This window comes from Apteryx mantelli, chromosome Z (genome assembly GCF_036417845.1).
Source record: "Apteryx mantelli isolate bAptMan1 chromosome Z, bAptMan1.hap1, whole genome shotgun sequence".
Taxonomy (NCBI): Eukaryota; Metazoa; Chordata; class Aves; order Apterygiformes; family Apterygidae; genus Apteryx; species Apteryx mantelli.
Window position 1 is genome coordinate 60,807,227 of NC_090020.1, and position 25,082 is coordinate 60,832,308.

Below are 25,082 nucleotides of genomic sequence, written 5' to 3' on the forward strand. Positions count from 1 at the left end.
AGATGTAAGTAAGTGAGCAACTGGGTAGAGTGACAACTGTTACCTTGGATACTAAGTGACAGTAACCCAAATCTGCTTATTGTTAACTACAATTAAAAATACTTTTTCTAATAAATTAAAACTTCTAGATGTATTTTTTAATATTTATTGAAAATCCTAGCACATAACTTTCTTCTCTGTTTAAGGAAACCTTGAATGATAGTGCTGCCACAGTAATATTAATTGCTTTGTTTATTGTTTAGAATTCAACAATCTAGTCAGTTCAAGATAAGAGAAAAATTATGGTCACCTTGTCTAGCTTCTAGGCTGATGGTGTTGAATTTCACATGGTGACACCACAGCTACACAGAACAGCACTGATAAAAGGTTGTTGACCTTTCCCACGGGCATCTTGGGCAAAATATTGCATACTTTGCTCAGGCAGATCATTTCAGTGAAGTTGGGGGTGACTTTTATGTGTGAAATGAATAGGATTTTGCTTTACACATAGATTATTCTCAGTCTGATGCCTTTCTATGCGATTTGAATAGCTGTGGAAAAACTTTTGCTTTCTTGAGGCCTTTCTTTCTCTCAGCATGTTTCTGCTATACTAATCTTCTTCTGTAGCACAGGGTGGCATGGTTGGTGATAGACTGCTGTGGTAAATATGTGCAAATTGTGAAGGGGTGTGTGTACGTGACTTGCGTTGCTAACTATGTAATTTATACACTGATAATAAGCATTATAGGGCAAGACTGAAAAACTCTTTCCTTCTAAAAATGTGTTTTCTTAAAAATCAGAAGCACACAATTACAGCTGTGTTCAGCATGTATTCTGTGTGTCACTTAGCAAAGAGACTTCCTACAGTATCAAATTTGCTTTTTAGAACAGCATCTCAGCAAGCATCCTAACTGATGTTCTGTTTGTGTGTGAGCAGTTCCTTAAGTGTGCAGCTGACGTTGATAAAACTACTACATATAGTTACATAATTTAGGAAAAATTATTGGGCAAAAATTGTGATGTTTGGATCAGGGTTTTTTCCCCACCTGGCTCTGTCCATACCTGCCTGTCTGTTGCTGTCCTTTTTGAAGGAATGACTTACCTCCATTTTGCTGTACATCAAAGGAGAAATAATGAATAAAACAATGTTACGTTAATTATTTGTCCGTGAAGAGTGATAATTAAGGCTGTTACATTTCAGACAGTTTCTTGCAATTAAAAATATGTGTAGATGGGATGGCCTAATGAGAGTGGTAATGCTTTTGAACATTTCCTCCAATCTACCTTGGGTGTCTCCTGACTGAATTTGAACATGAGTTGGAAGAGACTTGGTTATCATCTGGAAGCTGATTCTGTGGTCTCGGTCCTAATGGATAAATGCCTGTGTGACAAAACCTTCCTTAATAGAGGAGGCGTTCCTGAAGCCATGATGCTCAAAGAATGAGCAAGGCAAAGTAACCTCTCATCACCTAGGCTAACTACAGGCACATTTGCATCCAGAACAAACACAGTGGATTTGAAAGCAGTAAATATCAGTCCTACAAAATTAACACTCTTAATAGATACAGTGATGATAAAGTCATGCTTCTACATTAGCTGTTTTAAAATCTGTAGTCCGATCTTTCTGCTTTCAAAAAAGACTCAATCTTTCATATGGTAGAAGTGTGTTTGTCACAGTTAAGATTTGCACCATGCAGAGAACTATTTTGTATGTTTAAGGTGGTGCTGCTGTTTTGCATACTTTACAGGTGTTGCTCATCTTTGCAAAAGAAGACAACCAGAGTGATGGTTTCTGGTGGGCTTGTGACAGAGCTGGATACAGGTGCAATATTGCCCGGACACCAGAGTCAGCGCTTGAATGTTTTCTTGATAAGCACCAGGAAATAATTGTTATAGATCACAGGAACTCCAGATATTTTGATGCAGAAGCTATCTGCAGGTAACCTAATGGACCTTCTGCTTCTCTTGAACTTCATAATATTTTGTACAAAACCCCTAATTGTACAAAAAGAATCTTTAAAGCCAAAAAACTGTAGTAAACTGGAAGTTTGGAGATTGGGGCCAGGAGGTTTGCAATGCTCTATCATTGGGAGGAAGGATAAAAACTGTGGTGGGGACTCAGAAAGTGAGATGGGAAAGAAAGATAGATTAAATTTATCACATACATACATCTGGAAGGAGAATACAATTTGAAAAATACACTTTTGGCAAGGCTGAAATTTGACTTGTAGAATTATCTTTTTAGGTCACGGGCTTCCATCGCAGCATAAGTCAGAGCTGTTGTGAAATCATTCCATGCAGTCTGTATCTGTTACAGAAACTTCTTCTTTGGGTTACTGCTGCAGCAAAACCTGAAGCTGCAGGGCCTCAAAGGAATGCTACTGTTTGTCCTCTAGATCAGGCACACTTCACTAAGAACTCTTCTTTTTGCAAAAGTTCACATCACTTTTTGATGCACATGACTGTCTTAATAGCTCTAAGTTTGTAAGCATTTAGTATTCTAACATTCTGTGCTAAGATACACTTTTTAAGCTGAAGCATACACTTTGTACCATATATCATGCTGTGCTTCCCAGTCCATCATGAGCACAATTTTGCCATGTTTGTCACAAATAGTATTTTAAAACTCAAATATTTGTGCTGACGGAAGTACTTCTAAAAGACTGACAAATAAATATATATAAGGACTCTTTATTCAGGAGAATGTGATGTTTGAAAAAAAAAGTCCTTTACCACTGAAAGATGAATGACATATTCTTCTGTATTTGATAGTTGGTCATATTTTCTTTCAGTTCCTTGGTAAGATCTCTCTCTCTTCAATGGTGGTAAAGTTCTGCTTATTTTTCTATCATAGACAAGTACTCAGTTGTTTTTGTTATACCCTCTTTTCTTATGTGCATGCCTCGAAAGCACTTCCTACTCTTTAAAGAAAATTTTACAGTCTCTGTAAATAATAATTGTAGGAGATTGTGATGGAGAGATTTTAGGGTAGATCAAGTAATGGGTATTGAAAACATGTTGCAGAGACTGACTCTTTTCAACTCACACATTCAGGGCAGTCTGCCCCAATTGAGCTAGGTGAACAGGGCAAACATTTGCTGGGTTGGAAGAATGTGTTTGAAGAGTTGCTGTTCATGCCCTATGTGTTTGAATCTTATTGCCTCTATATCCTCTTTGTGGTGCAAAAACGAGGAGTCTGGTAACAAAATGGAAACTGAGTATCTAAGAGGGGTAGGTAGCTTTTGGCAGTATGACATCCTATATTCTAAATTCAGTGGAACCTTTCAGGCTTGGTTTTCTTTTATATTGTTCATGAAGATATTATAAGTAACGTTGAGAAAGCATGTGATGCAGTTGAGAAATTTTTCTTCTTTAGGTCTCTTCGTGCCACAAAGCCATCAGAACACACTGTAATACTTGCTGTGGTTCCACGCACGTAAGTATTTCTCTTAGTGAAAGATTTTTATTTTTAGAAAAATGTAATGTCTTATAATTGTCTAATAACAGGTAGTATCTTATTAGCAAGTCTTACAGAGTAAGTTTAATATTAGTTATTTTTACCTGAATAGATAAGAGATGTTGCATATGGCCTACTTAAATATTTGATAACTTTCCATTAACACAGAATAAAACTATCCCTACAACCTTTTCTTCAGAGGATCATAACGTAATGGCTTGTGTACTAAGAAAAATTAGAAAGCTGTGTGTTAGTTTGTAAAGGAAATACTAGATGAGATGTTGTGGTTCTTAGGGAACTGGGTAATGGAATAAACTTAATTTCTGTTGATACTAAACTCACCAGAATGTTTCTTGAAATCCTTCTTCAGGAATTCATACCCTTATATATTCAGGCAAAATTCTTACTAACTTAAATGAATATGTTGTTTATCAAATGGCTTAGAAGAAGAGAACTTTCCTGTCTTTGTTAAAACTCCTGCACACTGCTAATACATTCTAATTTTGTTAATTTCCTAACTCAATATAACATTAGCAAATTGAGTGGAAGGACAAGAACTATTTCTGCCAAGATTAGAATATAGAGACCAAGTTTGGTGCTGATTAAGGTTTTACAATATGTTTCATATTTTACTTAAAAACACCTTCTAAGATTCTTTCTCACAGGGTGTCACAGGATATCTTTTATCTCCTTCATGCTTTGTTTTTGTAATACCTTTGTATGTTTGTGAAGAGAGACAGGACTTCTCTTGAATATCTATGAGTTTTGCCATAGGAATAATCAGCAGATTGTAATAACAGTTGCACATACCTATATAGGAAGACTGTGTAGCATCTTGAAATATATTGACAGGATCAACTTCTGGAATTGCATGATTTTTATATGTATTTTATGCAATATTGTTCTCACTGTAATATGTTTAGGTAACTGTCAAATTGATACCAAATGTTATGTGAGCATATCTTTTCTTTCTGCAGATCTTCTGACCAAGAAGAGGCTTCTGTTCTTCCCCTTCTTCATGCAGGCTTTGACAGAGTATGTATAAAACACGTATTTAATATAGTAACCATGATTGCCTATAAGTTACAAACACTTTGGCTTCTGCTTCTTCAAATGGAAAATGAATCCTTCATGTAAATCACACATTTGCTCCTATCAGAAATGTTATTTTTTTGATAGGAAAATAGTGGCTGTTGATTGAGTACCCTTTCTTCTTTTTAACAAAACACCTGAGAAGCATATGGCGTAAGAGAATCCGTACCTAGCTAATCCTTCTAGAAGAAGCAGGAATAGTGTGAGATTATTTTCTTGCAGGCAGGGCAAATGGTGGGGGGGTTTTGTTTATGAGTGCATTGAAAAAATAATGGTATGGAACCCTGATTAATATGTACTGCATGCCACAGCATGCTGCCTGATCATCTGGACCTCAGTGTGCCACTGATTGCTAGAATTCCCCTTCTAAAAGGAATACAAGCCTTGTCTAGCTCCTGCTGAAATTAAGAGGAATTCTTGTTTTCAGTGAGATTTGACTTGTCTGTTATTTGGCTTGAATCCTTTCTTTTCAGGACAGCGTTAGAAACTGTTCTGTACAGGAGACAGGGGAAAATCAACTGTTCATACAGTTTCTCAGCACAGCTTTGTAGAAGAGAGCAGAATAGGTAGTAGTTCTCAGCTCTGAAAATCACAGAATCACAGAACGGCTGAGGTTGGAAGGGACCTCTGGAGATCATCTAGTCCAACCCCCCCTGCTCAAGCAGGGTCACCTAGGGCACGTTGCACAGGATCGCGTCCAGGTGGGTTTTGAATATCTCCAGAGAAGGAGACTCCACAACCTCTCGGGGCAACCTGTTCCAGTGCTCTGTCACCCTCACAGTGAAAAAGTTTTTCCTCATGTTCAGATGGAAGCGTCTGTGTTTCAGTTTGTGCCCATTGCCTCGCGTCCTGTCGCTGGGCACCACTGAAAAGAGTCTGGTCCCGTCCTCTCGACACCCTCCCTTCAGATACTTGTACACGTTGATAAGATCTCCTCTCAGCCTTCTCTTCTCCAAGCTAAACAGGCCCAGCTCTCTCAGCCTTTCCTCATAAGAGAGATGCTCCAGTCCCCTAATCATCTTTGTAGCCCTTGGCTGGACTCTCTCCAGTAGTGCCACATCCCTCTTGTACCGGGGAGCCCAGAACTGGACGCAGTACTCCAGATGTGGCCTCACCAGGGCTGAGCAGAGGGGGAGGATCACCTCCCTCGACCTGCTGGCAACACTCTTCCTGATGCACCCCAGGATGCCATTGGCCTTCTTGGCCACAAGGACACATTGCTGCCTCATGCTTAACTTGGTGTCCACCAGCACTCCCAGGTCCTTCTCAGCAGAGCTGCTTTCCAGCAGGTCAACCCCCAACCTGTACTGGTGCCAGGGGTTATTCCTCCCCAGGTGCAGGACCCTGCACTTGCCTTTGTTGAACTTCATGAGGTTCCTCTCCGCCCACCTCTCCAGCCTGTCCAGGTCTCTCTGAATGGCAGCACAGCCCTCTGGCGTATCAGCCACTCCTCCCAGTTTTGTATCGTCAGCAAACTTGCTGAGGGTGCACTCTGTGCCTTCATCCAGGTCATTGATGAAGAAGTTGAACAAGACTGGACCCAGTACTGACCCCTGGGGGACACCGCTAGCTACAGGCCTCCAACTAGACTCTGTGCCACTGATCACAACTCTCTGAGCTCTGCCATTCAGCCAGTTCTCAATCCACCTCACTGTCCACTCATCTAGCCCACACTTCCTGAGCTTGTCTATGAGGATGCTCTGGGAGACAGTGTCAAAAGCCTTGCTGAAGTCTAGGTAGACAACATCCACTGCTCTCCCCTCATCTACCCAGCCAGTCATTCCATCATAGAAGGCTATCAGATTGGTTAAGCATGATTTCCCCTAGGTGAAGCCATGCTGACTACTCCTGATCACCTTCTTGTCCTCCACATGCTTGGAGATGGCCTCCAGGCTGAGCTGCTCCATCACCTTTCCAGGGATGGAGGTGAAGCTGACTGGCCTGTAGTTCCCTGGGTCCTCCTTCTTGCCCTTTTTGAAGACTGGAGTGACATTGGCTTTCTTCCAGTCCTCAGGCTCACCTCTCCTGTCCTCCATGACCTTTCAAAGATGATGAAGAGTGGCTTAGCAATAACATCTGCCAGCTCCCTCAGCACTCGTGGGTGCATCCCATCAGGGCCCATGGATTTGTGGGTGACAAGTTTGCTTAAATGATCTCTAACCCACTCCTCCTCCACCAAGGGAAAGTCTTCCTCTCTCCAGACTTTCTCTCTTGCCTCCAGGATCTGGGGCTCCTGAGGGCTGGCCTGAGCAGTAAAGACTGAAGCAAAGAAGGCATTCAGTAGCTCTGCCTTCTCTGTATCCTTCGTCACCAGGGCACCCACCCCATTCAGCAAAGGGCCCACATTTTCCCTAGTCTTCTTCTTGCTGCTGATGTATTTGAAGAAGCCCTTCTTGCTGTCCTTGACATCTCTAGCCAGATTTAATTCCAAACGGGCTTTAGCCTTCCTCATCGCATCCCTGCATACTCTGACAACGTATCTATATTCCTCCCAAGTGGCCTGTCCCCCTTTCCACTTTCTGTATACTTCCTTCTTCTGGTTGAGTTTTGCCAGGAGCTCCTTGCTCATCCATGCAGGTCTCCTGCCCCCTTTGCTTGACTTCCTACTCATAGGGATGCACCAATCTTGAGCTTGGAGGAAGCAATGCTTGAATATTAATCAGCTCTCTTGAACCCCCCTTCCTTCTAGGACCCTAACCCATGGGATTCCTCCAAGTAGGTCCCTGAAGAGGCTAAAGTTTGCTCTCCTGAAGTCCAGGGTTGCGATCCTACTTGGTGCCCTGCCTCCTCCTCGCAGGATCCTGAACTCCACCATCTCATGGTCACTGCAGTCAAGGCTGCCCCCGACCATCACATCTTCCACCAGTCCTTCTTTGTTTGTTAGTACAAGGTCCAGCAGCACACCTCTCCTTGTTGGCTCCTCCACCACCTGTGTCAAAAAGTTGTCACCGATGCTCTGCAGGAACCTCCAGGACTGTTTGTGCCTAGCTGTATTGTCTTTCCAGCAGATATGTAGGTTCAGTTGCTTGCTCTCTCCCAACGTTTGTGTGTGTGGCTTTGGGTAGGTATTAAAGGTTAGGTTAATGTAATATAAAATAGTTGCAGTGTTCAAGCTAGACCTTTATAAGGAAGCTGATGTATTGAAACAGTAGAAGCACATTAGTAGACACTGTAGTTAGGAGAATTAACTGTAGTTAGGAGAATTAATTGTAGTAAGGAGAATTAGAGAAGCAAAGGAATTAGTCCAGACAGAATGCCATGCTAATGTGCATATGTATTATGTGCATAATGTGCTTGAGTCCAATATCTGACCTAATTCATAGTTAGTTTGAGTTTCATTGCAAAGCAAGACATGCACTTCAGTCACCATTTACAGATAATCTCCAAAAGGAGGCAATAGATCTCGCCTCTCTTGGAGGGGTACTATTAGGACAAAAGCATTAAAGGTTTCTGAGGAGCTCATATGCTGTGATAATTGGAAAAGTAGAGGCTGAGAGAAAGGGTCAGCCCAAGAATTCAAGTGTTTTCTTAGTGTAGTTTGCTCTCTCAACCCAAAAAGCTTTAATGTTTCTAACAGCAGTCTTTTCATTTCCTCTGAAGTCCGGTATTCCATTAAAAAAATGCAGGGCAATATGTTCTGCAAGCTAGATGCACTGCTAGGTGCAGTACTGAGTACAGCACCAGGAGACACTGCGTGACTTTGAGACACATCTCAGAGTCATGCTTTCTTTTCAGGGAAGTAAAAGTGGTGCGGTCTTTCTGCACTTGATCAGTTGCTGTGGCAAGTGAACAGGAAAGGCTCTGTACAGCTTCTAGCCATTCCCTCCAGCTGTCTCCCTTTATCAGGGAGTTTGCATAACATAATAATTCCCCACTGGAATTATTTTCAAGCTTTTAAGACATGTCTGATGTCAAAGAACCTGTTTTGGCAGTAGGGTGGATGTAAAAATTGTTTCTGCTTGGATGGGGATCTGTAGGCCCTAAGTCCATTAACAAAAACACAAAACAAAAAAGAATCCCCAAACGCACCCCCCAAAAAAAGTCACAGCAAAAACAAGCAAACAAAAAACATCCCTCCCTAAATAAATAAATAAATAAAACCCAGCATATGCAGAGACTAGGATTTTTGAAAAATCCTATCTTCTGAAATTATATATTTCCCTTAACTATTTTTATTTTTACAGTCCCGTTTTTCTGGTAGCTTTATTTTGCAGTACCACTGTTCATCATATCAGCCTTTGTTATCTTTTTTCCTCATTTTCCTCCTCCTTCTCCCTTGACAAAACACTGATTGCAGTCACTCTGTCTAGTGGTGGCTGCCTTCTAAATGCATCTGCAACTTGAAGACTCAGATCTTGTAGTCAATTAGTATGTCACCTTTCTGTAATCAGACTTTTGACATCAGGTTTAGATCCAAAGGTTTATGAAAACTCCTTTAATCTTTTTGGGGAGGTATCTTGCAAATAAAATATATCAAATATATTTTTTTTTTCTGTAATGAATAGCTGGTTCTTCTGCTTAAAAATATTGTTACCTTCATTTGTATTTATGTTAGAGAAATATCTTTCTACTTTTATGTGTACGTATATAATATATTGTAAGTAATCTTAAAGAAATCACTTCAAATTTCTTCTAATGAAATTAATGATGAAAAGATGTTATGAACACCATCTAAAGAGACATTTCAGGAGTGTTTTCTGTTCATTTTATAAATTTGTTTGGCATCCTATCTTTTTTTTAATGCTGAGGAACAAATCATTTTGTTTATTCTTTTTTTTGATTCCTTCTTCTTAGGTTAAAAACCCAGGATTTTCTTATCTTCTGAATTTTTTCCTGTATCATTAATGGATTTTGTGTTATTCAATTAATGCTCTCGTTAATGCAGTGTCTTTATTATGCTTATATTTTCCCCCTCAGCCTCAAAGGTCTAACAGTAATGGCCTACTTAGGATGGACTAATTTAAATAATAGTGATTTAACTTCCTGACTGATTTTTAACTATGATTTAAATTAGGAAGCAGGAGGCCTTAATGTTTGCATTTGCTCAATTGCAGTCTTGTTTTGCATTTTGAATTTTAGTTCTTTTTGTAATCAAATGTTGATTCTTGTTGACCAATTACTATTAAAACTTTCTGGTTTGCAAATAAATAAATCTTTAATGTTAAACCTAGTACTTCTTGCCAAGCAAGATGAATGATGCATTTGTACTAGCTGATTAATCTTGTGATTTGTTTCAAGTTCTGTATAGGACGGAAGTGGAATACAATTAAAATGAACTAAAATGTAATTTAAAAGTATATGTTAGTTAAATAAAAATGTACTGTATAAATAGTAAACGTTTTGCTTTATTTTTTAAAAAAAGGAAGTCTTATTGTCTGCCTTCTAATATGTGAGAGTTAATAGATCTTCATCTTCTGATGCCTCATTTATATGCACAGATTAGAAAAAAGAAAATAAATTTCCTGCTTTTGTCAGCTCCCAGTTGGTTTCCCAGCTTTTGAGTGAACTCGAATGGGTGAATGAACTTAACTAGTGTTGTAAACTTAAATAAAGATATTCTGTGATTCTGTGATAAGGATATACAGCAGTCAAAAGCAGATTTAGCACTTCAGCAAACTTTAATTCTTGATTCCTAGCTAGTGGATTGTGCTAATATGGGGGTTTGATTTTTCTCTTTAAATTCTGGCAATAAACAGTACTACTTTAAAATGCATTTTAGAAAAAGATCTTTAGTATGTTCTAGTAAATTGTGTCCATAAAATAGATTACTGTTATTGTTTAAATTGTATTTTTAATAGATTTATATTGTCTTAAATTTAAAACAAGTATATTTGAATGTTTAAAATATTCATCCTAAAACTGAAAATCTAAATCTACAGTGCCATAGAAGAACAGTATGCTTGGGGACGGTTTATTATGCAAAAACATATCATTATTTGCACCTTACCTTCTGCCAAGTTGATACTGTGCCTTTTGGTTTCCTATGCATTCACTTATGTGAAGTGAGAGTTACAGAAATATTTTAAGATGTTAACACTAAGGAGTGAACTAGACCTGTGTTAACAGTTTGTTGGGGGGGTTTTTAATTGACTTTTTACATATTGCTGGCAATTTGGGATGAAGCCATTGATATGCCTTTTTCATAAAAGAGGGAAATGTAGGTTTTTCTAAAATTGGTCTTTGTTCTTCAGAGGTTTGACTGCTGGCTCACAGTGCAGCATGCAGCTGTACTGTGAGAACTAATGACATCACAGAGTATTTTCTGTGGAAAAACAGAAAATCTATGCATGTATTTATAAAGGGATGGTTTGGCTCTTCATAGTAAAAGTTTCCTCATGAGCAGTCTGCTTTAACTGAAATCAGAGAATCAACTATTTCTTTGTGATTGACATCTAATTTCTAATTTCAGCAGGACCAAGCACAATTCAGCTTACTACCTTTGCTGAATAGAGGACATTCTGTCCTTCATAAACATAAAAGTTTTGTTAACTGTTGTCAGCATGTTCCTTACTTTAAATACCTTTTCACACTTCAGAATTCAAAAGCTACAGCTCAGCGAGATTATTTGCAGAGCAAAGTTACTATACCTTGTGTGTTTCAGCTGCTATAGTTCTTGGGAAAAAAAAGTGAAATATCAAGTGTATTTTTTTTTTTCTGTTTTAGCATGAATGTGTTACATCTTTAAGGTATTCCATTTCCATTCTGAATTAAGAGGTAGATGTCCAAAATGAAACATCAATGCAATATTAGTTTTGTGTGAGACTGTTTTTTCTGTACTGTCTATACCTAACTGGGTTCGTAAAACCAAATGGGAAAATTCACAGTTGTTGTTTAGTATATTGTCATTTAGCATATTGTTTAACTAGCAATGCTCTCTTGACAACTATTAAATCATTCCTGTGGAAAAGATGATTACTGAACACAAAGGGTACAACTAAGTTAGAGTTTTGGTTGCAGGAAGAGAAATAATAGTTTAAAAACATTCAGATCTATTTTATGCACTCCTCCTGATTTCTCTTCCAGCGATTCATGGAGAATAGCAGCATAACTGCTTGTTACAATGAACTGATTCAAATAGAACATGGGGAAGTGCGATCTCAGTTCAAATTACGGTATGTAGAAGTGTAAGAAGCTGCAAACATAAATTGTTTGGTCTACATAATTGTATTGGTTTACTTTCTGCTTCTTCCCAACTATGTATATATGTGCTTTGTATCTATATGTTAATTAATTACTATAGCCTTTTTTTCTTGTTCAATCATTTTGTAAGGGATGAAGTCAAGCATTATATTGATTGGTACCCTGAGAAAGCTTAGTTAGTGTGTCTTATACCCTAGTGGTTTAGATGATAGTTTTCCTTAATGCAAAATGTAGTACATGTCCTTTATTCTAATACTTGCTTGTGCCCCATGTGTCTTGAGGTGTCCATATTGAATTTGGCAACGTTCTAGCAGCCTTTACTAATGCAAATCTGGGTGAGATCCTTTAGCAAAAATATTGCAGAATAACGACTTCTGCTCATGTAGTCAAGAAGGGAGCATTTTAAAAAATGCTGTCTTGTGCATAAGGTTTATGGGCTAAAAACTTACATGACAATAAAACTTCATGAAGTCATTCTTAATCTCATATGTCTGAGATTTCATATCTGACAGCTTGTGATGAACACCCTCTTGAGCCAGATCTTCATACCCTGAGTTTTTAGTTTTCTTGCTTGGACAAGATTCATACCAGGATCACTGATTTTTATCTTAGTGAGAAATTAAAGATAGATGACCTTCATTCCACTATCACTTTTTATTTAATGAGACTAATTATATATTTAATATAGGTGCTTATACATACATGTAAATGTGTTTGCAGTTCGACTATATGAGGAAACAACCCTTGAATTTGAGTGTCACACAGAGAAGATGCAGTTCTCTAGGTCTCGTCATTGAATTACAGTTCCATCTGCAGCAAATTCTATAATGTGACCTAATTTTTAATTTTTTTTATCATTTGAGTCAGAGAAGCAAGATAGGGGCCGCTAAAGGATTCAGTGCTGCTATTTAAGCAGCAGGCTTTTCTAAGACCTTGTTTTCGAAAGGATCTCAAGGTGACTTCATGTTCAAATGAATGTTTTGATACATGAAGAATGCAATTAAAATAAAACTTATAGACGAAAACAGGGTTTGTGCTTACACAGTTATTTAATAGGTGTTTTCCAAGGCTCACCAGGAAAATAAAGCAGTTGTGAAATCTTAGAAGTTAATTAGGTGTTATGGTGGTCCTGACTTGCATTACTCTTCGGCAGTACAATGTGAAATATATGACTGCTAAATTAAGTCGGCATGGTTCAAAAGCATTAGTTTATATTTAAGATTAAGCTGTCACACACACAATACCTGTAGTTTATATATAGTAGAAAAGAATTTGTAATAAGAGGAATACTATAGTCTGAAAGGAAACTTATTCAAGCTGTTGGACATAATTTTCAAGATTACTGTCCTCACAAATTTAGTCAATACTACTGTTATAGAACTTTGTTGCCCAATGTTGCTCAAAGTGAGATTCCTGTCAGAAACTGCAAATTTGTGCAAATGACCTCCTTAATTTCTTAGCTGAGGGGAGTTACTGCATTCTTCACTTTGTATTGTCTGTGTAGAAGCTTTTTGGCATTGCCACCTGTCTCTTACTGTTTACCAAAATGTACAAGCATTTAAATTATCCTTTTTTTTCTTTAAAGTATTAACAGAAGTGTCAATGGTCTCTTATTATATGTTTTGTTTTCGTTTGTTTTGTTTTCTACTAATTATTGCATCCTCCTCATTCAAACTTCCTGCTTTAACACATAGAATAATTCATGTCAAGAACGGAATGCTAATGTAGTATCTGTCACTGAGACAGGTTGTTTCACACAATACAAAATCACACTGTGGAGCTGGCCTGGATTGCTAGAGCATCCTTTGTAAAATGACAATAGGAGCTCTTTGTTGTACGAGCTGAAATACTGCTGTTTCCTTCTGTATGCAATACTTCTTCCTACAAATCGTCATCAACGTGGTTGTGTGTATATGTCTTTGCGTATGCTATTTATTTTTGAGTTACTTTCATGATGAGCAGAACTAGCAATACTGGTATTTCTTTAATCCTGAGGCAGAATGCTTCTCTGCTAATGAATCGCTAGTCATCAGTACTTAATTCAAACTCAGCAATGCAGTCTGTGAGTAAAATGTTCCTTTTAGGTAATAATTATATACAAGAATGTTTATGCATGGCTCTTGTTATGCTTCCTACAGTGAGAGATAGAACGATATACATAAAAGATATTTAGTTTGTGTTTAGTCCAAATCGAAGATAAAGTACTGGCATCTATCAGAGCAGAAATGTCTGGGATGTTTCTTTTAGTATGTGTTATATAACTATAGTTTGCTTTCTAATATTAGGAGCCTACATTAATGTTAATCCCATCCTGGGTAGATTATAATTTAAGCAATTTAAATGCTATAGCAAAAAAGTAAGTGTTTTGTTTTCCTGCATTAGCTCAAGGAGAGCCCTGAAAAAATGGGAAATGGAGATCATTTCGGCCCTTATTTAAGATCAGGATGTACAGAAATAAAGTCACTGAATTATTACATGGAGGCAAAAAAGTGAAATTTTTGTGGCTAGGACTTTGAGATGGCTTCAATTGTTTCCTCAAAATTTAAGCAACCAAAAATTGTTTAAATTTTATTATATTGCCACTTCTTTGATAGTGCAGATCTATTTACTATATTGAAAACTTTGTATATATCTGCTGCAATGGTTTTTGTATTCACTATCTTTAATGATCATAAAACTTCTACTATTCTGATGTAGCAGCACAAAATCATTTGTTATTTTTACTGCTAATTGTTAATTCCTGCTGTCTAGAGCATGTTTGGAGAAAGAAACCCACTATTAACATGATGCAATACCCGCGAACAATTTTACAATGTCATCTGCAGTAAAAATACGTGAAAAACAGGAATGTCTGAAGCTGAATTTCCTGAAAAAAATGATCATAATGGAGGTGGTTACATGGTTTAGTCAAAACAATGTACTAATTTGTGATTCATCTACTGATAAATACAATGTAATAATATATTTATAGTGAGGAAAATATTTTAACAATAAAACTAATGTGAATCATTTACTAATTTCAGGGCTTGTAATGCAGTGTTTACAGCATTAGAACATTGTCAGGAAGCTATAGAAATAACCAGTGAAGATCATGTCATTCAGGTAGGGAAACAAAAGCCAATCATTTTATAAAATGTGAAGAGAAGAATCCCAGAGAGATCTTTGCCCAGTAGTTCTTGTTTTATTTTGGTATTTTAGTTTTGTTGCCCATTAGAAAGCTCTGTGCAATGAATTGGCTTATTTCTGGATGCTGTATGTTAACACTGGCTGAATTTTTAAGACCTTTCCTTTAGTAACTTTATTTAAATGATAATTTCTAGTGAATTAATGTTACTTATGCTAAAACCAGCATGAAATCTATAACAGAACTAGATAACCTGTACAGTAAGGAGCTTTGTTCTGTTTCTGTGCTTTTTGATAACAGTTTATGTATCTCCTTCTGTTTTCAGAAATGTTTCACCACTTGCACAGTATTTTTATATGAAAAGCCCTAAATTGTAGGGATGTGTGGTTATGGCTTTAGGTGCATATCTTTTAACACTTTGATATTTTTATGTAAGTAAATATCTTTTAAGTATGTTCTTTTCCACATTATTCTAAAGTACTTTTCTGTTTGACAGTATGTTAATCCAGCCTTTGAACGGATGATGGGATATCATAAGGGAGAGCTTATTGGCAAGGAACTTACTGAACTACCAAAAAGCGATAAAAACCGTGCAGATCTGTTAGACACTATCAATACATTTATTAAAAAAGGAAAGGTAAGTAAATTATAAAATAAAGCTGTGCAAAATTTAAGTTTCTAATCTGCTTTATTTGTAATGCTGTAGGGTTAAAAACAGAAGATGGTACTTTCATGAGTTGCATATATATGACCAGAATTCTGCTCCTCTGATGTCTTAGGACCAGAATAACCCATTCCTCAGACCAGCGCCTACAAATTTCTTTAGCTTTTGCTTTTAGGGTCTGATTGAACCTCTCAACCCGTTTGTTGGTTTAAGATTAATATAGGGAAGTTTTCTGTGCTTCTCTTTTGGTGAGAGCACATGGCTCTTTTGGTAGTTGGAACATACTGTTTGTCCCTCAGTCAGTCTCTCAAGTAGCGTCATCATCCAAGCAAAAGGTTTAACAGTTCTGTCGTAACTGTGGAACCTTCACTCACTGCATGCTCAAAGCAACGTGTGACAATCTGTTGTGACCAAAATATATCAGCACCCAGTGCGGTTTCTTTTTCTAACTGTGGTTAGAATATCTGTGGACTCCTGTGGTGGCGGGCCATCTGAACATGACAATGAGGCTATATGTTCCTGGCCATACATCCCCCTGGTACATGGAACAGGCTCTTGTCCTGTCTCCCATGGGTTGCAGAAGTACCTCTAGTCCTTCCCTGCCCCCTTCTGCATCACAAACTGTGGGGCATTCTTCAGTCTTTGAGTCACTTTCAGCAATGGCCTGAGCTTTTGGGAGCCATTGCCTCCAGTTTGCAGGTTCACCTTGGTTCATTAGCAGTACCTGCAGGCCACTCTTGCTTTGCTTCTTATTGCTATAGGCTGCCCACCTGCTAGCATTGCCTGCTTAGTGGCCCTCTGCTTCCTCTGCACTGGGAGGTAGTGGTCTCAATCTTTGGCTGCAACAGAGATGAGAGAGCTGATCTTCCATCCAGTTCCCTACTTCATCCTACTCTGCTGTCAAGTAGTTCCCCCCTTAAAATCTCTCTTCTTTGAGGCGATAAGGGAAGGGAAGCCTTCTGGTTTCTCTTCCTTCCTTTTCCAATCCGTATCTGAGTATAGTCTTGTATTTCTGCATCAGTGGACTGCTTAATGCTGGTGCATATATGGCCCCCAGTTAGTTTTTAGTCCTCTTTATGTTTTCCTGTAGCAGTGGGAATGGAAAGGAAATGAATGGCTGGATAGACAAACAGGCATTTTCATGGGAAAACAGGATAAAAAAATGCCATAAAGAAATGGTTGCTTCCATGTGCTAGTCTAGAGAGCCTTGAATATCCAAGGTCATTGGAAAACAGTCATGGGGTGAAACAGATTGTTGGTTACCTGAGGTTCTGTAGGTCAACAGCTTCTGAAAACCTAGCATGCATATCACTAGAGGGACCGCTGACTTCAGAGCTGTATGGTGCTCAAGCAGAGCTCCATATGTATGGTGCTTACAGTTTGGATTTACCAGTACCAGAGAGATATTCTCTGGAACTGTTGTAGACACCACTGCTTATTGTGGTACCTAGCAAAAATGTTTGTAACCCCTTGAAATAGATGATTCCTAAAATTCCTTGTAAAAATTGTGAACTCTCTAACAAGAGAAACATATGAAACAATTTTACATTGTCCTTAGGTATGTAAAATGTCTGTTAAAGATGATACTCTATATTAATAAATTTTACACTATTAAAAAAATTAAAACTGTGAAATAGACTGTTTAATAATAAATGAATGTTTGACTGCAAGCTAAGTATTCTTAAATGCTGTCTCTGTTATGTTTGTTTGCTTAGGAATGGCAAGGGGTTTACCATGCAAGAAGAAAATCGGGAGACAGTATCCAGCAGCATGTGAAGATAACACCCGTGATTGGTCAAGGAGGGTAACTAACTTGCCCAGAATATAGTTGCTTTCTCGTTTTTAGATTCTTCTCTCTTCTTTTCCCACCTGTGAGTTTGGCATGAACCCCCATGTATTTAGTAGCAGGGTGATCATATAACTACTGACTATAAAGAATATGGACAGAATAAGTGATGTTCAGAAGGTCATGCTTTTTGCTGATGTTTGTCTGTTTCAGTGTTGTCATATGCTGGCTAAAAGAACTGTGTATAAAACCATAACAATGAATAGTGTCACTACTCCAGATACCTACAAATTGAAGTTTAGGTTCATGTTACCATGCCTTATTTATGCAGTTATTCTCCATTATCCAAACTGTTACTAAGTCAGTTGGAAATATCAGCAGCTGGGTGATTCTCTTGTTTGTATGTGTGCTTGTATGCGCTTGCACCTTTACAGTGTATTATATGCATATGGCCAAATTCTACTCCCAGATGTGCAGGTGAATTCCTGCAGGAGGAAAAGAACCAAGTATCCTGGGACAAAAACATACAACATTGAAGGAGTGCTTGTTGCTTAGTAGTCTGTTTGGTTTTGGTTTTGATATCTGGTTTCGTAAAGGCATCAAGAACTCTGCTTTAGGAAAATAACAGTATATCTTCTCTCATAAACATTTGCTGTGGTAACAATTGATTATTTCTATTGCTAGGAAAATAAGACACTTTGTGTCGCTCAAAAGGCTGCGTTGTACCAATGAAAACAACAAACAGGTATTGTATTTCTTTCATGTCATAAATTTCATCATTTTTATTCTTAGTAAACTGATATTTTTTTGTTTTAGAAATTAATATCACATCCTCTTGGGAAAATAATGAAATTCTCATTGTTTGAGCAAGCAAGAAAGCTTTTGCATTTGCTTCAAGCTCAGCTTTTTGCTAGTGACTTACTCTTCTTTTGTAGGACTGGTGAGTGGAGGAAAAAAGGTTTTTATTCTCTGGAGCATGGATATGACAGTTCAGTCTGTGATATTGTGGAGCAGCATAGACCATAGTTTGGAGGCAGCTTAGGGGCTTTTTTCTAGAGCTACTCCTGTTGCAAGTCTGAACTGCCATACTTATGTCTAATAATGACCAATGTTCAGCTGTCACAAGGTTTGCCAATATGTGGTTCTTGAATAATTTAAGCATAGCATTCATGGAGGATTTGAGATATCACATCCTCAACAGAACATGTGTGTTGTGAAGGAGTGTAATCTAAGCCACCCTCAGCCATGGGAGGAAGTATACCAGCAGTAGCTGTTGACCCTGTTGTCTATGGTCCAGGCACATCTTCACCCAAGCAATGGGTCCTGCAGTGAATCTGGTGGTGTGGGGAGCTGTTTGTTTTGATCTTCTCCTTGGCCACTCCCTTTGTAAGTGTCTCTGCATAAACTCATTGTATCTCATGTTTTGCCTCAAGAATACTGTACATGGCCTGGAGTCAGGAAGTTTGGACTTCTCTGAGCAAAGGAGTGAAATCTATCTTTAGCCTGTGGTCTGTAGGAATGAGAGACAGAAAGTAAGGAGCATAGGAAGTAGCTGGCAACATTTTAGACTGAGCATGTGTTTGGGAAACATCATACATTTCCGTGTATCTTGTTTTATCTAGAATTTTAAATATGCTTTTATTCATGATGTGGAGAAGGACATTTGTGCTTAAAATGTATTTAGGTGGTCACTTCTTTCTTTAGGTGCCCCTTCTTCAGTATATTAATCCTATCCATATTAATACATCATTGGAAAAATTCTACTATTGGAAGAAGTTAATAGGTGGTGTTCTGTAAAATTTGAATCTGTTAGTTGAAACCACACCCCTTGCACAAACTTTAATGGGAGCGGACAGTAACAAATCAAGGGAGACAGCTGCACAACTTTCAAGAGAAATTTGAAGCTCTATCACTGAAAAGAGAGCTCAATATACATTAAATTGACCTCAGCTTTGGACTAAAAACATACATTGGTGGTAAAGTATCATTTACAGTAGCAGGTTGTTAAATATGCTCAGCCTAGCTCATGGGAGATTTTTGAAACAAAAGAAGTGCTAAAGTTGTATGTATTTCTTTTTAGTTCATTAATAAAACATAATCTTTGATTTTGCTCTGTTTGCAGCTGCTTTGATGTTGATTTGACAGTGAGATACTATTTGATAATGATTTTTTTCTATAATACACACCCAGCTGAAGGACTGGTACAGGGAAGCATAGATGTGATACTGTTAATGCAAGATAGGCAGTACAAAACAATTACAAACTTGCAGCCATATGTAAAAAGCAGCAGTAGGAATATAGATAAAAGTTCCTTTGTTTTCTGTTTTTCATCTTCCAGTTCATTGATCTGCCAAAGCAAGTAAGTTTAAGAATAACATTTTACTTCGGAAATTGAGTATAAGACCAGATTCATATTCTCTATATTACTAGCCCCATCCATTCATGGTTTTTAGTATTGGTCCATGAACGGTTATTGGTAAATAAAGCCCTGATGGAACGGGTTTATAGGCAGGCCTGAGGAGCTTTACACATCTGGAGAGCCCAGGGACCTTTAAAGGGTTTTGAACTCTTAGAGATCTGTGTAAGGATCTACCACAAAGATTAAAGACCACAGCCTAATGGAAAACGTAATCTGTGGAGATTTAAGGTCCATAGGGGAAAAATCAAGGTGAATCCAACAGAACTAGATAATTATTCTTTTTCACTTTTCTGATGGAAGTCTCTCCTTCTTGTTGTAGGGTATCAGGTGCTCTGTTGCTGCAAAGAGAATTCTAACAGTGTCTTGTTTTGTTTTGTTTTTTTAATTTTAGATAGGGTGGTGACAGTGATGTATAATAATACCTATATTATATTCATAATACTTAAAATTATTTTTGTAGCAGTAATACTTTGATGAAATTAATCCTGTTCAGCCTTTAGACTCTGCAGTTTTGCACCCTCTGGTGGCAAAGAGTGGTTCAACCAAAGAGAAAGCACAACTCTTAAGAAACTGCTCCAAGCTCAAACTAAAATTTGCATGAAGACCTCTGCAGCAGTTAGTGAGGCAGACTGAAAATCCAGAAAAAGCTTGATGAAAAGGGAGAATTATTGCCAATTATTGAATTAATATTAATATAATGGCTCCTGGGATTTTATTTGATTATTTGATATAAATTTTAATTCAGTCATTTTTATGGTACCCCTTATATTTGTAATTTTCAGTATACTACATTTTCCAATGTAGTGCACCGTCCTCTTGGAAAAGTTGTCAGGGAAAGGAAGAGGTATGTCTGGGGTTGTGTAGGCTTTCTGCATTCATGATATGGAGAGGAATGTTTTTAGGGATTGAGAGATTAGACAGTTGCTAGCACTCTGTCTTCAGTTAGAGACAGCTGAGATGATAAAACCATAGGTGTAGCTTTTGCTGAGATGGAGCCATTTTCTCTTTCCTCTGCTCCTAATGCAGTGGAGATGTGCTGCGCTGGGTTAAAATGAGACTTTATCAAAGGATAAAATAGATTAAAGTCTCAAATGTAGGCAAGCCCATCGCTGGCACTTCTGTTGTTTGGTTTCGGAGCTAGTAACCTATCCCATCTATTCATTTAGACCCCTCAGAAGTCATTCTCAGACTCTGCTGGAAGGCAGTTCCTTGCTTTCATCTGCCGTTTTATATCAGTACATTCCTGAAAAAGGAACATCCCTCATCCTTTGTAATACAGCAGCTGTGCAAGTTGATAATGTGCCTGCAGGCACTGCAGATTGCTTAGGGTGCGACAGGGCACAGCTTGACTTTTCCTTAAGGTGGAGCTTGAATAGGCCCAGTAGCTTGGGCTTGACTTGGCTTCCTTTCAGATGAGGGGACCCACACAGGCGTTGAGAGGTCAGCATTTGAGCTACAGCTTCTGGTGACCAGGAGGCCTCAGTTAGCCTGCTAGGAGCATCCATAGCATATAGTGCCAAGATTCTGCCTCTTGCAGAGCCGTTTTGTCCTATCCAGCTGGTGGTGTGGGTGCAGTTTGTGAAGCTTTCAGGCTGCCATTCCCTTCCTCTCTTCTCTCTGATAGATTGATACCTTGTGAGGTGAACACTGAGACTGGCCTAAATTCTTTCTTTTCCAACACTGCAATAAATAGTCAATGCTTGGGTTCGTTGAGATTCATGCTTTATGTAGGACATCCACCTGGCTCATGATCCCACAGCACAGTGCTGTCAGTTCACATATTTTTGCTTCAGCACGATAGCTTCCATGACCTTTTGTGCCAGACATGGTGCTCACCAGCCAGCTGCGTCTGCCAGGCGGGTGTGAGCCTGTGGCTCTGGGCAGCAGCTGTGCAGCGAGTACCTGCTGAGGGAGCCTGGCCCCTTGAAGCCTGCTGCAAGAACGCCCCTTCTGGCTTTAGCCTTGTGCTGTGGCCACCTGTTGCACGACCTTATGCAGTGGTGGGGGCACAGTCTCTTCATATCAATGCACTGAACAAAGCCTGTTTGCTGATAAAGTTAAGAGGGCTAAATGCACCAAAAGAGTAACATGGGAGAAGGGGAGGCAATATGTTTCCAAAATACCTAACTCAGAAGGGTAGCTGATGGTGATGGGTTTGTTGTCTTGCACACACTCTACTCCAGAAATGCTTGATCAGCCTCGACAATCCACTTGTGGTCATACCGAGTGATTAGCTCTGAAAAATACCATCAGAAATTTGAGTAAGTTGGTTCCAATATCAGCTCCTTCTTATGTAAAGCTGGAATAACTCCACTGGACAACTCCACAGTCATCATGACACTATTGTATAATGAACTCTATACATCTGTGGTCTTTATCGCCAAGAGAGTTGAAGATGAAATGGGACTTCAGTTCTAAAATAAGTCAGTTGTTGTGTTTAATCACATTTTAAAGAGATGGTGTTTTGCAATAAAACTCATAATTTTTTTTCTCTAGCCATATGGATGTCTTTAGCAGTGAAACAAAAGAGAGTGCTACATTTCTTAACACTTAAATATTTCTTTTTTTGCAGAACAAAAGCTATAAAAACCTCTTTTGTGGCAAATACAATACTTGTGGTGCTCTTTTCTGTCTATAGTTAAACCAGCTTTCTGTCTATAATTAAATCCAGCTTTTGTTGATTTTTTTTTTAATTTTTCTTCTCAAAACAGTTTTTGGGGAAAATTGAGCCCATAAGGCAGTCAGGTATTTAATTAAATCCTAAAACCACACCTAAGTATTTGCAGCAGTAGAACTCTGTGCTAAAAAATTACTAGGTTTCTCTTCAAGCCAAAGATAATTCTTTATGGAAGGATTAGAAGAAATCGATGACTATATTTAGTTACAGGGCAATAAAAGCTGCCACAATTCGAATTTTGATCCAAATGCCTTGTGTTTCACTATGTCAACATAATCCTAAATGTCTTAGACTCAGCATTTAGGCACTGTGTGTAGACATATAAGCATCCTTATATTATTATGCATTGTTTCACATGAAATATTGTAGGCATGTTCTTTGTCATTACTGACAGTCTCCATAAGGGATATCACAGTACAGTTAGAAATCACTGTGTAGGAACCTTCATGGATTTCTGTACCAGATTTACTGCATACAAAAATTAAGCATGTTAGATTTATGCATGGAAAATAATACATCTGAGAATGCAGTAAGTGTTCCTACACTGAAGATTTATGAATGGGAATTGACTTTTCATGTGACTAGTCCCATGTGCTGAAGCCTAGGTAATGATTAATGCTGCCTTTGTGAACTGGGACCTGGCAGGTTTGAGTCCAGTGTTTGCACATTCATAAACTTATAGCAGAGGTGATGTTTCTCCTTTTAAGAACATGTCAGTTCAAGTTTAACTGTGTAACTGCCCTCGTAGCTTACCTTATGTGGCTTTTTCAGGTCATGCCTACTGAAGGGATAAAAGAAGTATTCAGAACTGGAATGCAGTTTGTTTTATTTTTTTGATGGGGCACTTTAGAGAAATGAGTCAAGGTTTTCTGTCAGTCATACAGTAGAGAGAGAGAGAGAGACAGAGAGAGAGAGAGAGAGACACATCTCCAAGCACTCTGAGAGAAGCTCTAGTTTGGGACCAGAGTGAGCAGTTCAGATGTCTTGTGTCAGTGTACCCTATATGATGAGCTTCCTCAGTATTACTCTGTTTGAGCCAGATGATTTCTTTGAGAGTTCTTGCAATTCCCTCTCTTTATGTGATTACAGGAGAGGTGTTCTAAGCTTTTAAAATTAGTTTTCTGTGGGAGAGTAGCTCCTTACCCTCCTGCAAACAAGATTTGTATGGAATATGAGTGCAGGATTTCCCCTTCCTTTTTTTTTTTTTTTTCTTTCTAATCATCATGTTAAAAGTTTGCCACTCATGAATTTTGTTTTTTGTCTTTCCATTTTCTTCTCTTTTGTTTTCATTGTCTTCTCCTCCTTCCCCCAGTAGTGAAAAGGAAAAAAGATGGGAGGGATGGAAGAATGATGGAAAAGAGAACTTGCATAATTCCTTTCTTTCCTTAATAATCCCCATTAGGACCCTTGCAGCATGTGGTGTCAAATACTGATATGAGCATTAAGAGATAAATGCAGCCTTGCAGTACTCTCCCTTTAACTTGCAAGTTGCAATCATGACTTCATGTTTCCATGCAACCTCGTGCTTTGCTATAGGCATGTGATGAATTTGGTCAAAGGAACTAACTATCATAGATTAGGTGACTGTGCTGGATTCCTAAATTTCATGTTTAATGTAGACTGCATGAATATCTTTTAAGTGCAGTGCCAAATACAGAAGTTTATTCATCTGAAGTAAATGGTGTGTATACCTTCTCTAGTGACTATAGTGTAAAAAAAAAAAAAAAAAAAAAAACCTTAGTCCTCTTCTTCTGTGGCTTTTTTAGCTATACCTAATTAGAGCATGAGGACCTGAAAGTTCTGTTCAGTTTTCCTATTTGAACAGAAGTACTTTTTGCAACCAAGTAACAAAGGAATGGGGTGAAGTGATTAACAGATATTAAAACTGTCACATATTGGACAGAATGTGCTGTTGTTTCTGAGCAGGTTGGAAACACAGAGAAGCATTTAACCTGTGTTCCTGGGGACCAAGCAATAGGTGTCAACTTTAAAGTGCTGGAAATGTCTTACCTAAATTCTATGAAATATTGAAATATGTATTCGTGGAGCTACCCAAGATGTTTCAGAAGCACAAAAAAAAAAGATTTTTTTATTTAACTTTTTCATTCATGGGGATGATTAAAAATCAGAATTAAAGAAGATCCCTCAGTTCTGATGGATTATACCTATCTCTATCCTCCAGTTGCTGGGGGGGGGGTTCTGTTTTATGAGAACTGTCCAGTTTATCACAGATCCATGAGAGAATGTTTGTAAAATTGGCTTAAATAGGCTAAGAACTGTACAAAGGGCAAGAATGAATAACCTTTTAGAATCTTTTTTCTTTTTGCATTTTATTCCTGGAATCTTTTAGGTTTATTTAAGATTTGTCCTTAAAACATTATTTGAAAATGAATGTCATTTCTCCTACAGACACAGGCATTAAAAAGGAACTTAGTACATAAAAGCACTATTGTGTTTGTGATTTCCTGCATTGTATGTCTGTTTACTTTCATATTAGTCCTCTATATCTAATTACACCTAAAGAAGAGTTTACCAATTTTTTTTAAATAACGGAACAGGAAATGTTGAATAAGAATGGTGTTGAATTTTGCCCTTTTAAAATCTTTTTGTATTATTTTTCCTTACATATGTTTTTTTTTTACTCTTGATGCGTCTTCAGCTCTACAAGAGCCACTGTGATGAGAAGTATACAGGAGACAATTCTCAGTCAGGTCAGAATATTATCATTTACCTTCACGTACTTG

At 38.1% G+C, this 25,082-nt stretch overlaps 1 protein-coding gene across 1 annotated transcript in view; it reads left to right on the plus strand.

The window, feature by feature from the left end:
* Positions 1-25,082, plus strand: part of PDE8B (phosphodiesterase 8B) — an 87,472-nt gene that overhangs the window by 41,834 nt on the left and 20,556 nt on the right. Inside the window, exons 3-11 of the mRNA XM_067315268.1 lie at positions 1,728-1,918; positions 3,356-3,415; positions 4,414-4,471; positions 11,552-11,640; positions 14,692-14,770; positions 15,289-15,429; positions 17,172-17,260; positions 17,927-17,987; positions 24,998-25,049. Of these exons, the coding sequence (XP_067171369.1) occupies positions 1,728-1,918; positions 3,356-3,415; positions 4,414-4,471; positions 11,552-11,640; positions 14,692-14,770; positions 15,289-15,429; positions 17,172-17,260; positions 17,927-17,987; positions 24,998-25,049 (820 nt within the window). The remainder of the gene's footprint in view (positions 1-1,727; positions 1,919-3,355; positions 3,416-4,413; positions 4,472-11,551; positions 11,641-14,691; positions 14,771-15,288; positions 15,430-17,171; positions 17,261-17,926; positions 17,988-24,997; positions 25,050-25,082) is intronic.